Below are 16891 nucleotides of genomic sequence, written 5' to 3'. Positions count from 1 at the left end.
CCGTATAGCTGTGGAAGAGAAGATTCTATAATTTGCCTTTGACACCAACGTCATGTAATGACAAAGAGACCCGCATGCCAAATACGGTCGAAAGTTTCTTCATTATCTAAAAGTGCAGCAAACACTTGTGATTCTCTCTCCAGGTAGAAATTAACACATTCTAAAACTGTAAATACAGACATGATTGCTCCATGTTCTTTTCTGAAACCAAATGGTAGAACATCGGGAAAGGATTGGAGGTTACTGTGTGTATATGTTTCTATTCTTCTTAGAATGATTTTCTCTAAGAGTTTAGAGAGGCATGATGCGAGAGTTATGACTATAGTTACGGGGATCATGCTTGTCGATTTTGCCTGCATAAACCGATATTATCATACCTTATCTGAATGCTCGTGGATAGTACTGACATGCAAGTATATGGTTGAACAGGTGTTTTAGTGTGACTACAAGCGCCACTCCTCCAATATAAAGTGTTCATTTGTGTTACCGTCAGGTCCTGGGGACTGCTTTGTTTTGAGATTATTTATATGTCATCTGATTTCTGAGGCGTTGATTTCTGTATATAGGACATCATCTAGCTGATCGTGTCTACAACCATTTTAACCAATAACGCCTCAGCTTACGAACATGTTCATAGAATGTATTCATATCAGCGTGGTGTGTTTGCTCTAGTTTTGCACGTTTTTTCTTTACACTGTTTTCGCTTTGATTTTCGGTGTAAGCGCCTGAATTCCCTTTTCGCATTGTAATAGGATTTGCATAATTTTGGCCTATTGTCAGCTATTCATTATCGCCTTGCTACCCTTATTTCATAGTGAGGTTCATGTAAACCACCGTTTTTCAAGTCAAGTGGGATCTATATACCCTTTGAGGGGTGTATAGGGAGCTAACATACATAAGAAGTTCACTTTGCTGTGGATTAAAGTCTTCTATGACAGCAGGTTGTTGAGAAGTGTCTCAAAGTCTTTCGTATACATATTTATGTGTGCTTCGTCTGCTGAGTGCCACTAAAGTTGTCTTGTATCTAAATTGGATGGAGTGTGTGGTATACATTGTATATAGACAAAGCATGGAAAGTGATCCTAAGTACTATAGTGGTATTGGTCGAGTAAGCTACAGTGGATGGTGTAGTTACTGTATTGCATAAGGCGTGTGTTCAATAACCATCAAACAGCCAATGTCCTTCCACTGATTTACCCACCTGAACTTGAAATTAAGGAGACAAGTGAGACCGCCTCCACTGTTCATATTTAGATCTACGCATAAAGATTCAGAGTGACACAAAGACTATCCACAAAGCTGTATTACAAAGGGGATGATTTCAGCTTTCCAACAGTCAACTTCCCTTTTATGTCAGCAATATTCCAACAGCTCCAGCCTTTGATGTTTACAGTTCACATCTTTTGAGGTACAATCGAGCGTGGTCTTTTCATCAGGAGCGTCAAAGAGCGTCATACCACTCTTGCTCAGAAGTTGTTTAATCAAGGTTACAGTATCCAGGACCTCAGTAAAACTTTCAAGATGTTTTACGGTAGACATATGGATGAAATTTCCAAATTTGATTCATCAGTGACAAAAATGATGTCCGATCTTGACTTATACCATACGTTCCCGAATTATTTCAGTTGAACAAATGACTAGACTTAACATATGTTTATGACGGGTACCATCGGCGGGGCAGGATACGCTGACCTATTCGCGAACACCTGGTATCGTCTCTATTTGACAGTGATTCATAAAATATGCTCTGTTACCGTGTTATCTCATGATGTCAATCACTGGATTGTCAGGTTCATACCCGATTTGTTTACAAACAACATCATACAGCTGTAATACTGCTGAAACTTATATCTGCTCATGATGCAGTCACAATTATACAATCGATTCTGCTTTTGCAAAGATTTCTTATGAATGTGAAAGGGTATTGCCTCTTCCATTAACACTAACAAGGTGTCTATGATCTATTACCTTTTGTAGTAATCTATCACGCGAAGGCATCTTAAATTGCTGAGTGTCAGAATTCACGTAACCTAATATGATCGTATCACCTTTAACCCCTAAAGTATCATACATATCAATAAGTTCATCTAATGCCTTGGCATATGTTGAGTGTAATACGTTGGTTGAAGGAAGACGGCAACTTTTGACGAAGACATCATTACACCCCATAGCATGAACAGCAGCTGCTACAAAGAACTGTGAGTTAGTGTGTAGCGCCTTAGCACTCCTAATGAATTTATCATTACACAGAAATGCAGTCCCACCAGAGCCTTTAGAAAAAGGTGATTGTGAATTACACGAATAGGTAATAACAGAAAATCCTGACAAGGTATTAAATTCATACTCACAATCTGGCGTAAGCCAATGTTCTTGGGCTGCAAGTATGTTCACTAATTAGGAAAAGCCATTATATATATCGCGGGTATCGTGTAATAGACCGCGCACATTCCATGTGAGAAGCCTTAGAGTCATTATTGTTCAGGAACATGGTTGAGTGAGAAACTGGTTTCGAGTTCAGCGTTATCAGGTGTCTGTTGACTATTATTAGTACAATTATTGTTCTGTCCGCGCTGTTCGTAATTCCTGAAGCGAGGAATGTAGTCACGACACTGTATAGCTTCTGGACAAATGTTTTTGGGTGGGGGTGTCTGGGAGTGGGGTGGTCATTCTGAGTCTGTTCTGTGCTTACTTCAGTTGATGCTAAAGGCAATTTTACTGCGCTGGCATAGGAGAGCTTCATTTTTGGCATAACACTGCCAATCTTATCGCCTATAGTCGTTAGTTTGGTGTCTATTTGGATAGCTGAAACGGAGTAGTGCATGTTCATGGATGCTGTCCTCGAGTGTCTTCATTTCTTGTGAATCAAGTTTGACTGGTGCCCCTAGTTCAGATCGTCTCTGTTCCGACTCTTCAAGACTTTTATTAAGATCTTCAATTATTTTGCTCTTGTGCGGGTTCGGGTGGTCAGGCTCGCTGACTTGGTTGACACATGTCATCGTATCCCAATTACGTAGATCGATTCTCATGCTGTTGATCACTGGATTGTCTGGTCCAGACTATTTACATACCGCTGGAATATTTCCGAGTGCGGCGTTAAGCAACAATCAACAAACACTCAAACAATCAAGCAGTCCTGAATAAGGCGAGGTTGTCACGAATGGACGTCCCAGCCACCGGGGCATGACAGCTTTGTTTTAAGGACATATTCTTGCCATGTCGTCATGCGTGGCCATAACGTTGCCCGTGTCACTCAGACAAATGGTGGATTTTTTCTGCGTGTTTACGTTACATTTTGCAAATGGGTGTTGACAGCTGATATCCAGTTACAGGTTTCACATGTGCATTTCGGGGTTCCTGGTCTTACGTCATTCTGGCAAATACGCGTTTGGTTTTGGGGTTGGATTTGGGCGGCATACTTAAAAAAACAACGTCACACATTTTCGACAATGTTTTAGCTTATATAAAATATATAGAAAAGGGCATATGCAGTCACTTCAGCTTCCTACTGATGCAATAAAAGACTTATTATCCCTTACGACTTGCCTGAAATCGATAATTGAAACTTCGAGGCGAACATCTTCCAAACAGAGACCACTTGCCATATATGCAATTATTCAATTGCTCCGTACATCGAAAACTGTTGCACGCGGTGTTGTCGGTGTTTGCCGAAATGGTTTCAGTCACAAGTTGTGCGCAAGATATTCGTAAAGAGCGCTCCAAGGGACATAACTCTATGGGGTTCGTTTGAAATAATGTTCGGTCAGTAGGGGGCGCGAGAATCAATTTAATACGTTGCATTAATTCATTCAAACTTTTCAATTTGATATTGTAATCTAAATACGTATTTTGGGGGGAATAGATTATATGGTAGCTTCCCTGAGGGCCGATAATTAGTATTATTGAGAGAAATGCATTATTTCTTTTAGAAGAAGTGTGGTGTGACATAGTGCCTTTAATCACATACTATTCCAATTCTCCAGATTCTGGAGTATAAACCGAGAAACAATAGTAACCATACCCCTCCCTTTATTTTATCATGTAGTGTTTTCAAATGAAAATATGCAAATGTATCAATACTATATATAGATATCAACTGTGTTGGCGCTCAGTAGGCACTCAGAGAATAATTCTACATGGTTTGCATTTTTAAAAATATGATTTAATTTTGGGGAACGTATAAAATCATCAATTTTGTACACTTGTACTAGGGGTGTGTCATTGATTTTGTACATGACATGCAGAGACGTCACTTACTTTGTACATATACATGTATTTTACTCTCTCTGTGTGTGTGTGTGTGTGTGTGTGTGTGTGTGTGTCATTCACAGCGTACATGTTGCTCCATACAAATCATCATCATGTCTCCTCAACATATCTTATTCCAAGGTAGACTAGTATTTAGGCCCAGTAGTTAAACTCTTCAAAAAATAACCTTATTTACAATGAAAAGGGAAAGGAACACCGGTGAGATGGAAGAATAAGACCCTGAGGGAAATCTTTACCTGCTTCTCTTGGGGTCTCTGCGTTCATTAATTCAATTATTATCAATGATCTCACCTGCTGCAGTTTTACAGGCTTTCTATATAAACTTGAGTATGAATTCTTACAAACAGTACATTTTTTAATAGTTAAATGATATTTCTGATTTGTGTAAATTTTTTACATCCTCAAAGTAGGGATATAATTTCACAGGGAACATACTACCCCTATACCGTGTCTGGCCAAGCTTATCCACATCCTGAATAGATAGAATTAATTAACATGGGGCTGGGTGAGCGGGTTTAACCAGATAGATATGGGTGGAAGAGAAAATGTCTGTGAACCTCGACAAAGGCTACACAAGCTCTCACCCCACCGGGTATTCACTTAACATAATAGGCAGGGGCCCGATCGTCCTGTTTGTGTCGCTACCTTTGTACCCACGCTGAGACCCCTCACGAATGGCGTTTAATGAATCATTCACGGATTACTTGAGAATTTACTAGAGGAGGAACGTAAAGGTTAGTGACATCTGTGCTAATGTCTCTTGATTGCAACTATATTCAGTGTGAGCTGCGTTGACTGAAAAGCAGGCCTTTCTTGATCTGCGTCAGAGGGAACCAGAATAATGTACATTCTCGTGTCGCGTGCTATAAATACTTCACGTTGAGACACGAACAAAACAGTGGAATATGACATCCACCCATTAGAGACCACATTCCCGACACCATCTTTGTATTTGCTATTGGCCTTCAGTTTGTTGGGAGGAATAGAATATATTTGTAGCATTTGTTTGGATCCGTGAGTATTAAGAGAACTCTTCTCATAGCGTTAGCCTGACGTGAAACAGCCACTGCCAATGACATTTGTTTGGATCCGTGAGTATTGAGAAAACTCTTCTCATAGCTCTAGCCGACAATGAACAGCCCTTGCCTATGACTGCAGCGCGTCTCTCCACCCGCCCGGCCAGTAGGCCGTTACAGTTCATGGACTACCCGCCGACACACACTGCCCATGGTTGCTATGAAACAGGCGAGGACATTCAATATAGTACTGGCCCCGTGGAGAAAAATCCAAATGCTCTACAATTGTTTTTTGTGAGACCCGATTGATTTTGAATATTAACAAACATAGATATCTTCTTAAGTCTCTTACATTAATTCTTACATAAATGTGATTATCAAGAGGCAATGTTGATATAATACTTTTAAAATGTACAAGACTGGATGAATCCATGCCATTGCTACCAATATTTTGTTTTGAACAATCAACTAACCTCTGCTTAGATTATGATAAAAAACGACACATTTCCAATGTCTTGGGAGAGCCAAACATCACCAAATCCATACTCATTTAGAAGTACGTAGTTTTGAAAGTCAAGTAATCCCAACAACAGAATCTAATCTAAGTATATATTTATACCTTTGTTTAGGGTAACGATCATTAGACATTCTTAATAGTTTACACCAAAATGTACCACATTTAAGATGATAATCTACATTCATACTATATCTTCCACATTCAGATAATGCTACATTACTTGATATATGTTTACAACCCCCTGAAACAAATTTACCCAAATTATATGAAATATATTAACAACACGTCTTTCTTGAAATCCCCACACCTCTGCCCCGTACAACAATATTGGTTTTATTTTACAATCAAAATGTTTAAATAACACATGAACAGGAAAAATTGTAAAATTATGTTGTAATTGTTTTAAAGTCATACTGTTATATTGGCTTTTGCCAATAGCGTCTTAGTACAAAAACTTCAAGACAACCTAGTAGAAAACATGATACCAATATAATTATAATATGTTGCTATTTTAAGTTGTACGCTATCGAAAACCTTATTTTCATAATTACGAAGGTAACCCCCATGTCGAAATACTAAAATCTCTTATCCATATTAACTTGTAACCCCAAGACTTACAAAATGTACTCAAGATGTCCATTTTCCTTTGCAGCCCAACCACACTATCATCAAAAATACATAAATCATCAGCATACAATAATAATAACAAATCTAAATATTCTTCACAGATTAAATATACCTCTGACATCAGAATCTTCTATCATATATTGAAATTCTGAGATAAACATTGAAAATAAAAATGGACGAAGGACACATCCTTGTTTTACTCCACTTAAGCAATCCAAATACTCTGTTATAGAAGTGCCAGATATTCTAACAAAGGTTTTATTTTAGAATGCATATTTTGTAAAGCAAACAACAACTTTCCAGGAACGCCTTTTGTCATAACTGAAAACCATAACAAATTCCCATTAACCGAATCGAAAGCCTTTTTGAAATCATCATACAAACAGAAATATCTACTCCAGCTTTCAGGCAAATATTTTTTGCATAAGACATTTTTAATGTAAAAACATTATCCATTGCACAATATATCTTTCTGAATCCTGCCTGTGACTCTGGAATATTGTTAAAGAAATCAGCAAACTGCTGCAGACGTTAACAATAAAAGAAAAATTCTGTGAGGGAAATACTCGATAATTATCCACCCAATCATACCGTCCCTGCTTATGGAGTGGAACAACCAAACATTCACACCTCTCAGTAGGACAATTACCTGTAGATAGAATATTATTACACAAATAACTATTAGATACGGAACGAGATGACTGCCACAACTCCACCCGGCTAAAACACCACCCGGGCCTGCAGCTTTACCCAACTTAAGATCTTTTATGGCTGGTTCAATCTTTATCAATCCTACAAGGTGTGTATTCCTGAGATGACGCGAGTACTAGACACCCGGTTCTCATTCTTACAGGATGACACGCGAGATATCCACGCGAGATCCCCCAACGTCAAACGCTTAATCCACAGCTTTCAAATATTTCCCCGCATCCACCCCTATTTCCAACATTATAAGGTGACATCCTACATGTCCAGGAACCCGAGATTCTCAACTGACAATCTCACACGGTTGCTCGGACATAGGTATATGAATTATTACCATATTGACAGAAAATAGGATTTATTTCAATGGTTCGGTAATATAACTACATCATGTTATCAGCAATGGATCGTTAGCGTGCAGCGTTAGAGTGAGTGGGTCAGTGAGTTTACTTTTACGCCGCACTCAGAAGTATTCCAGCTATATGGCGGCGATCTGTAAATAATACAGTCTGGACCAGACAATCCAGTGATCAACAGCATGAGCATCGATCTACGCAATTGGGATACGATGACATGTGTCAACCAAGTCAGCGAGACTGACCACCAGATCCTGTTAGCCGCCTCTTACGACAAGCATGGATTACTGAAGATCAGTTCTAACCCGGTTGAATTGATATCGGCTTTATACTAATTAAGCAATGGCTGACAGAGAGTACAGTGATATAAATGTTTGATATGAAATAACGATTGAAGTATTTGACATGACTAATATAAGCGGCAAACCCTAACCCTTCCTTGCTAAATGCAGGGTGGATTGTACAATAGTGACTGCATCATGAGTTTATATTTGTTTCAGCAATATTACAGCTGTACGATGTTGTTTGTAAATATATCGAGTCTGGACCAGACAATCCAGCGATTACCACTATGCGATACGATGGCAGAGCATGTGTTTATGAATCCCTATGAAATAGTGATGATACCAGGTACCGAAAAGGTGAGCGTCCCACCGGTGGCACCTGTCACAAGTCTCGTAATTTGTTCAACTGAAATAATTTGGGAACATATGGTATAGGTCAAAATAGGGAATTGCATCGGATATCATTTTTGTCACTTATGCATCAAATTTGGAAATTTCCTCCACATGTCTACAATAAAACTCCTTGAAAGTTTTACTGAGGCCCTGGATGCTGTAGCCTTGATCAAACAACTTCTGAGCAAGAGTGGTATGACGCTCTTTGACGCTCCTGATGAAAAGAGCACGCTCGATTGTACCTCAAAAGATGTGAACTGTAAACAGCCAAGGCTGGAGCTGTTGGAATATTGCTGACATAAAAATCATCACTTTTGTCATACAGCCTTGTGGCATTCAGGCAGCTGCAGGTAAGATAATGATCCCCATTTTAGTCTAATCACACATTTAGGTACTTGACACTAAGATTTTTGTCAGTATCGTAAATTAATTGTCTTTTGATATGAATATAAGCACATCTACTGTGGAAAGTCACGATTTGTTCAGTTTGAAAATGACTGTTATATTTTAACACATAAGTTTACAAAATATATCATTTCACCCTTGAGACTAAACTGTCTTTTGATCCATACATTAGAACTACTTTATAATCTTTTAAATAGGTGTACCCCTGAGAGGGTACTAAAGTCCAATTTCATTCACATTAAGTTTCATTCTCCGTGATTTTAATCGTAGAGTGTTCTTTCAATGTATGGCTAATTTGCGAAAAGATATCGCCAACGCCTGAAGGAATTATGTAAGTCCATCTATGGGCCAAAGTCCCAATTGTTCCTTGTATGATGATCTACCTTCAGTAAAGACCGTTTTAAAATTGTATAGTTCTCTATAGTGATACCTTTATGTGATAACATGCTAGTTTTAAGTCAGAACCTGTGACGGTCTGGTCATTTTAATGTAATTGTTCTCGTTACGATATGGCTGAAATATTGCCAATCTGACGTTACATATTAACTCCCCGACTCCCCGTTGACCTCTTGTGTGTTCAGTGTCTCAATTTTAAGTAATGGAAGAATTATCACTGGAACCAGCACTGCTCTTTTTTCACTATTCTGATTCTAAAGTACATATGATTATTTGCCCATGCGTCTTAAGACAACTTATTAAAAAATTCCCACTTAGTTGACCACTGGCTAGGGTAACTAGTCTGTCTCACAGTCCCTGAACCATATTATTTTCCCTACTGCCCAGACCTCCCTGCAGTGCTAAAGCCCTAAACGAAGCAAGTCTAGATTTCCTCAGGTTCTGAATCTCCCATCTCACTGGGGCTCCTTTTCAAATTAAACGGGATGATTTGTTACTTTCAGAATTATACATATTCAGAGACTGAATCTCCATTCTCAATGAGGCTCCCTTTCAATTTAAATGGGATTTCTTTGTTACTTTCAAAATTATATATATTCAGAGACTAAGCGTTAGTGTATAGGGTAATACGAAACGCTGACCACGGACTGGAGGATGGAAGTGAACTGTCGATACCTAACATTAAAAGAGCAACCATTAGAAGGACTCACTGGGGGTACGCTGGAATGAGTTTGGTTTGCATTATCAAAGTATTGTTTTGTTGGGGTGCCATGGTATCATTGTGTTTAACACTGTGTGGTTTCCACACGTATTTTGTTGTTGTCATTCATTTCCACAGACTGCATGCAGGTAACGTTGTTTCATTTCAGGCTCTCGTTGTCTTGTTCTAACATGTGTTTTGTCAAATACATGTTCATGAAGAAAAAATAAAAGGATGTGATTTTAGTGTCGGAGCGATCGCAGTTTTAGGTTAGCTAGCGATAGACTGAACACCGCAATGAATCCGCAATGCCACAAACAATATGCAAGTAAGCTGTTCCCCGGAGTTTATCAGTAGAATATTTCCTAATGAAAGGATGAATCAAGCAGGTTTCGTAAACATACCCACACAACGGCTGCCTTATTTTAACCCCCTTACAGTAGTCTTATGTAAACTTACATTTGGCCTATTTCTCAGCCTTTTCAAAAATATTTCACAACTATTTTCCATAATCATCAAAGATAATTGCAAGGCTGCACGCTGCCAAGCGCTCCTGGATGAATCGCAAGCAAACAGTGATTACACGGGTGCTCGAGGAAGGTCGAGGTCACGCAGCCCCACTGGCCAACTCAATCAATATCAAGTGAATTGTGCACTCGAAGTATAAGCTCAGGCTCAGTATTATTCGTCTCAGTATTATAAACAAATCCTAGTAGAAGGTCGCGTCAGCTTACCTTTAAGCGACCTATGACCGTCCAATCAAACGCGAGACGGCAAAACGGATTTAACCAATCAGTCAGCGACTACTTGTTAGGGTTCGACGGGACTTTGGATTTTCTCTTCCCTTGTCTATTGATAACGAATAATACTGAGCCTGAGTTTACTTAGACTGGCCAATTGTGTTCCCGACAAACAATCACGAGGACGCTCGGTACAACCCACAAGCAGTATTTGCCCTTAACCCTGAAAAGCTGCAGGCCCTAAGGACCCAGAACCATAAAAAGTCGTGGGTCCTGATCAGAATCATTCTCTTTCCACAGAGGTTACTCCTGTCATATCTTCCTACGTAGGAAGATATGACAAGTAACCTCTGTGGGAAGAGAATGGATCAGAATGTGTAGGCCCTATATTTTAGTATGGAGATAATACTCTTAGTTAATATGGGTGAAAAAGCTGTCGGCCATAAGGACCCGCAGAAAAAAAAAGCTGTGGGTCCGAGTGGTTTTCAGTCGGCTTCGGGCCTGCGGACCGACGTTAATTTCGAACGCTGCCCACAAGGGGACAACAAAACCTTTGACAACCCCACCCGGGCTCAGGCCCTCGTGTCTTTGCGAGGATTAAAGATTTAAAACATAATAATCATGATTTGTTGTAAGGTGAAACATTTCGAGGAGATGGGGTCATCTAATTTTTTTATACTTTTTAAAAATCTTTAATCCTGTGCACCCGGGTACCGAATGCTCACAACCCGACAACACCCGTTAAGATCCGGTCTAGAATTGATCTTCAGTAACACAAGAGGCGACTAACGGGATCGGGTGGTCAGGCTCGCTGACTTCTTTGACACATATCATCGTATCCCCATTGCGTAGATCGATGCTCATGTTGTTGATTAGTGGATTGTCTGGTTCAGACTCGATTATTTACTGATCATATGATATTGGCATGTCTTCATGTGCCATATGTTTGGAATGTGTGTTCATAACAAGAAGTATTTCCATGAATTCATGATGGTGCTTGAACATAACGGAAGAAATGTATTGTTTATTTATAGTTTTATATATGATATACCAATAATGCACTTATATAGCACCTTATGTCCAACCATTACTGCTCAGTAGCGGTTTGAGTGAGTTTAGTTTTAGTCAGCGAGCCTGACCACCCGATCCCGTTAATCACCTTTTACGACAAGCATGGGTTGTTGCAGACCAAATGTAACCCGGATCTTCTCGGGTTGTAGAACATGTGTATGCAGACAGGGTACCAGTTCAAGGGTCAAGGCCACGTTCCCCAAAGATACCGTTACTAAGGATGAGGGAAATGGTACTCTTGTCTTTGTGCTGATATGAACTTCGGAGCGTACATTATCACTACAATTTGACCATTTTCGGAAATTTCTGACCTAATAGATACGTATGTTTTTCTCCTTTGCAGGTTCAGACGATGCACCGACAGCAGAATATCAGTTTGGTATTTTGTGGCATAGGGTTATGCATAACGTTTCTTCTGTACAACAGTGTGTCATGGCAAGACCCCGTTTGGCTGATGCCGCTTCCAAATGTCGCAATGAATTACTCACTCGCCAGTCTATCGGACGCAGACCTCGCATAGCTCAGGGCACACGATGACATCAACGATACTTCCGACCCATACTACAAATTAGCTGTCAGTGCCTCCAAGAAATTTCCATATTTCTATAAACCAATTTCATTTCATTCCACCGAACAGTTCAGACAGAGAGTTTCCTACAACGTGAATTTCGAAAACGGATTCCAGACATCACATGGAAACCAATCAAAGATGATATTGTTTTATAACACACCAGAATGGTTCAGCCACTTCAAGGATGTTTGTCCACAAGGTTTACAGAAGTGTCCACAGAGAGGCTGCGAATGTTCATATGATCCCACTCAGATCAGAAGAGCAGATGCTGTGCTCATCAATGTAGTGCAACTTTCTGACACCATTCCACCTGCCAAACAAGCCAATCAAGTGTGGATCATGTTTGGATTAGAGTGTCCATACTATTATGAAAGTAAAGTCCACTACTCCCAGCAGTGGCGCCGTGTGTTTAACTGGACAATGACCTATCGGCTTGACTCGGACATTGCCTTGCCTTACAATGTTCTTTTGCGCACGGCGACACACAAATCAGCTAATTTTACCAAACTTGCTTTGAAAAAAACTAAATCCGTTCTTTGGTTTGCCAGCAACTGCGAGACGCCCTCAAGACGCGAAGACTACGTCGCCGAATTACGCAAGCATATACCAACAGATGTGTATGGAAACTGTGGCTCCCCAATGTGCAGTTATGGAGGAGACTGCCAGAGTTCACTTTTCGGTGAATACAGGTTCTACTTAGCGTTTGAAAATACTCTGTGCATTGACTACATCTCTGAAAAGTTATATAAAATCTACTCTGAAAACATTGTTCCAATTGTTCGGGGAGGGGCAGATTATAATTCCCTGCTCCCAAAAGGAACGTACATTAATGCAGCAGACTTTTCTAGTCCAAAAGAACTGGCAACCTATCTTAAGTATCTGGAAACAAACGTGACAGCCTATGCTGAGATTCTGGAAAACAAATCCGGGTATAGACATTCAGATGTAGAAACAACCTATGAATCTGCCTTCTGTGATATATGTTTGAAGCTTCATAATTTGGATAAATATCACCAATACTATTATGATAGTGCCCGTTGGATACACGAAGACACATGTCACAATCCCAAAGACGTTTGAAAAGCTTTCAAAATTGTAAAATGTATATTCTATTGAAGTGTGTTGTAATTCTACTGATGGTTATATTGTAATACGTGGTGTACAAAAGGACATTTTGATGCATCCAGTCCCGGAGTATTTGCCTGCCCAAACCTTGCCATCTCGTGCTACAGAATGACTGGTTGGTTGTTGTTTTACGCCGTACTCAGCTGTATTCCAGCCATATGGCGACGGTCTGTAAACAATCGAGTCTGAACCAGACAATCCAGTGATCAACAGCATGAGCATCGATCTATGTAATTGGAATACGATGACATGTGTCAATCAGATCAGCGAGCCTGACCACCCGACCCCGTTAGTCGCCTCTTACGACAAGCATGGGTTACTGAAGACCGATTCTAACCCGGATCTTCACGGGTGCTACAGAAAGAAACTGTATCCGTGTACAGGAGCAGACCCCAATCTCCCCCTAAACGTTTTCCCCTGGGGAGCATTTCCTCCCTAACCTTAGTTTGGACTTCATGATTTATGTGCACCCCTTTCCCACCTCCAAACTCCTGGATCAGCCCCTGGTATAGTACGCTTACAAGCAATGATATAACTGTATGCATTTTAGCGGCGTTAAACTAACTTGGTCACTCGGAACAAGCTCGTGTTTAAGGTTGTTAGGTATGTTTAAGTTTGCATTGGTTCGGCTCTTAGTAAAGTGTTGATTACGCTTGTCAAGGGTGCACTCTCTTTAACTTGAGATCAATGACTTAGTACAACATATTTCAGTCCGCTGATACTGGTTCCTGTATGTGTTGTGTGAATGTACCGATTAAAAAAATATGTGCTGTAAGATAAGGGCGAATACGTGCGTTACAATGGTTCATGGGTTGTAATGTTGATTTAAGTTTTTTTCTTTACCTTGAAAGCTCGTCAGAATAAAGCCTGAGTTACCCATTGAAGGTCAATAGGGGCGATCAAACGTTGTAAATTGAATCTGTCAGCGTGTGTCACCTTGCCCCCGTGGCGTTGATTGTACTCGTGTTTGTTTTACTTGATAGTGGGATATTTTTGTATTACAGTGTCACACGCACAAGTACATGTTACATACCATACATTATACAACAGTAAAAACCGTGCGTCGAGCCACAAACTGGCTTTTGAGACACTAAAACCTATATACGATTATAACTATATGAAAATAAGATGTACATATATGATGTCAATGACATTTCTCGTCTTTTAAACATATTTAGAAGTGAGGAGGCTAAAATATTTTGCAATTTTTTTCTTTCATAAGAAATACAAACTTGTCGGAAACGCAGACGTTCGATTAGCCGTTACCTTTGGGACAAAACTTCTAATCGTACCTGAAATGATGGACACTAAATAAGCACTTATCAAGTGTCCATGCTGAAATGAAGTCATTAACCTCATCAGAACTAGTCAACTTTTCGAATGATAAATTGCGACATATATCGTTAACGCTTACAATTTGGTGAATGAGTGAGTGAGTAAATACACCATTCCTTTCGCGGCGACCACACATGCGAAAATGACGAAAACCGGTGTTAGGCCGACACACCAAGCATCAATAAGAAAAATTTGGGTTTGACTCCAAGTGTTATCTCACACATCTATGGGTGAAATCAATATTTTATCAACTTTTTTTTCGTAAACTGTGATGCAGGCTAATTCAGACAAGGAAAAATACACAACCTTTACATGAACGTATGAACAAAGATATTACAGAGCTTCAATGAATCCCAGCAAAAAGCAGCCAAATTGTGGAATCTGTGCACACTTTACACACATATGGCACACAGATTAGAATTCAATAGAGGCCAAATAGTATGTGAGTAAATTTAGCCTTACGCCGCACTCAGCAATATTCCAGTTTTATGGGGTTGGTCTGTAAATAATCAAGTCTGAACAACACAATCAAGTGATCAACAGCATGAGCATCGATCTACGCATTTGAGATACGAAAGCTGTATTTCACATTTTTAATATATTTTGCCCCAGTGATCACAGTCGTCCCAGTAGTCGGAGTTTCATTTTCAATTTATCTCCGTTACACAAACCCGCGCGCATGGCAGGCTGATCCCGCCGGTCCAACATTAAACTGACAGCTCCACATGGCTACAATGTGTGAAGCCCATTTCTGGTATCCCCAGCCGTGGTATTGCTGGAATATTGCTAAAAGCGGCCATGTTGGCCATGTACTGATTGTAAAGTACGAAATATACTAACTAACCTTTCACAAGCTCGCCCTGTCGTCCTTTACGAACAAATCTCGTTGATCTCAAAATCACGAATGTACAATGCTTGGCAACAGTACAAGAATCTGTATCGAACTTGTGGGGTTGCACTCACGAAATAAAGACTGTTCAATATTGAACGTCCCAACTACTAAAATGCCGCTCAAACAAGTAAAGAAAGAAAAGCGTATCTCTCTATTAGACATTGGCCTTTCAGTAATGAGTTCTTGTCAATATATCGTTGAACAAGTCCCTACTTGCACATCCGAGGTATGCTCTACTTTAAGGTCGGACAAGAAATGTATGCAATGAACAAGAAGAATCACCAAGAATGTGCCCTGCTCTAAAACACCATCGTGCGTGTAGCGGTAGAATTTTCTAAAACCTTCATTTCTTCACCGATTTCGTTCATATTTGAAATATATGTTAATCATAACATATAAAAACAATATATGATTGCAAAAGTTTAGATGTATATTTTTCAAAATTATTGTCCAAACAGTTATTCGAACCCCTGTGGTTTCAATCGTCCCACCGTGACCTCATATATAAGGCGTTGAGAAAGCCTTCATAATTCATTGTGCGTTCATAAACCCATTTTGTGTGGAGGTCGGGGAGGGGGTGTCTTACTTTGTACATAAATTATAGGGGGGCGTTCACCAACCATAAAAATAAAAATCCTCATCGTGAATATGATACATGTATTTCTAAACGACAATAGTTCGGTTATTATCACTACTGCCGATGTTGAAATAAGTAATTCCATGAGTAATTACTCCTTGACCCCCTAACAGAAAATACATAGGTTATAATTTATAATCGATCAAGTAATAATTACTGCAGATCTGCAATTTGTGTACAACATGGGCGATATTAGAAAAGTGTTTTAATTTAGTAATCTTCTAAACCCAAATTATAAAATCGTAAAAACGCTTACATTGCCATCAATCCATAACTATACTATCCCAAAAAGAACGTATAGGCGTTTTGTATTTTTAAAAATCTATTAATTACCAATTGTGTTCAAACAATCGTCAAAATATGTAACAAAAGTGTTGATAGCATAATTTTACACTATTGCACAAGTGATAAATCGGCTTTACCTGAAAATGTTGATTTTGATGAGATTTCTTACAAGAATTAAAAAGGCATCGCCATAACGCAACAGACATCACCATGCAGTTGAAATTGTGCAGCAAAGAACATGCACTGTCTGGCTATAAAAATCCAGATTACTTTTGGAAATCGACATTCGTTTGAAGGAGTTTCAAGGTCAAATCACTACGCCACGTCTTGACGCTGCGACACGGAACATCGCCATTGAAAAAATGCACGCTGGAGATTACCAATTTTCTGTTGCCAGGCGTCTGAATGTAGTCTGAACACGATATCACTGCTTGCAGCTCGTTACAACCAAACAGGTATAACAAATGACCGTGCCCGTACAGGCAGACGTCGAGTCACCACTGCAGCCCAAGATCGGTACATCCGGGTACTACATTTGCGTGATCGTACTGCCACGGGTGAGAGCACAGCAGC

The 16891-nt window shown here is 39.7% G+C and overlaps 1 protein-coding gene across 1 annotated transcript; it reads left to right on the top strand.

Annotated features, from left to right (window-relative positions):
* Positions 1-4745: 4745 nt before the first annotated feature.
* Positions 4746-13226, top strand: LOC124287214 (alpha-(1,3)-fucosyltransferase C-like). Its single transcript, XM_046723712.1, has 2 exons — positions 4746-5000; positions 11817-13226. The coding sequence occupies exon 2, from the start codon at positions 12183-12185 to the stop codon at positions 13122-13124; it is 942 nt and encodes a 313-aa protein (XP_046579668.1). The 5' UTR covers positions 4746-5000; positions 11817-12182; the 3' UTR covers positions 13125-13226.
* The last annotated feature ends 3665 nt before the right edge of the window (positions 13227-16891 follow it).

This window comes from Haliotis rubra, unplaced genomic scaffold (genome assembly GCF_003918875.1).
Source record: "Haliotis rubra isolate DU_JTF1 unplaced genomic scaffold, ASM391887v1 Scf4, whole genome shotgun sequence".
In the NCBI taxonomy this organism is placed as follows: Eukaryota; Metazoa; Mollusca; class Gastropoda; order Lepetellida; family Haliotidae; genus Haliotis; species Haliotis rubra.
Note: the sequence above shows the minus strand (reverse complement) of the source record. Positions and strands in the feature narration are given on the sequence as shown.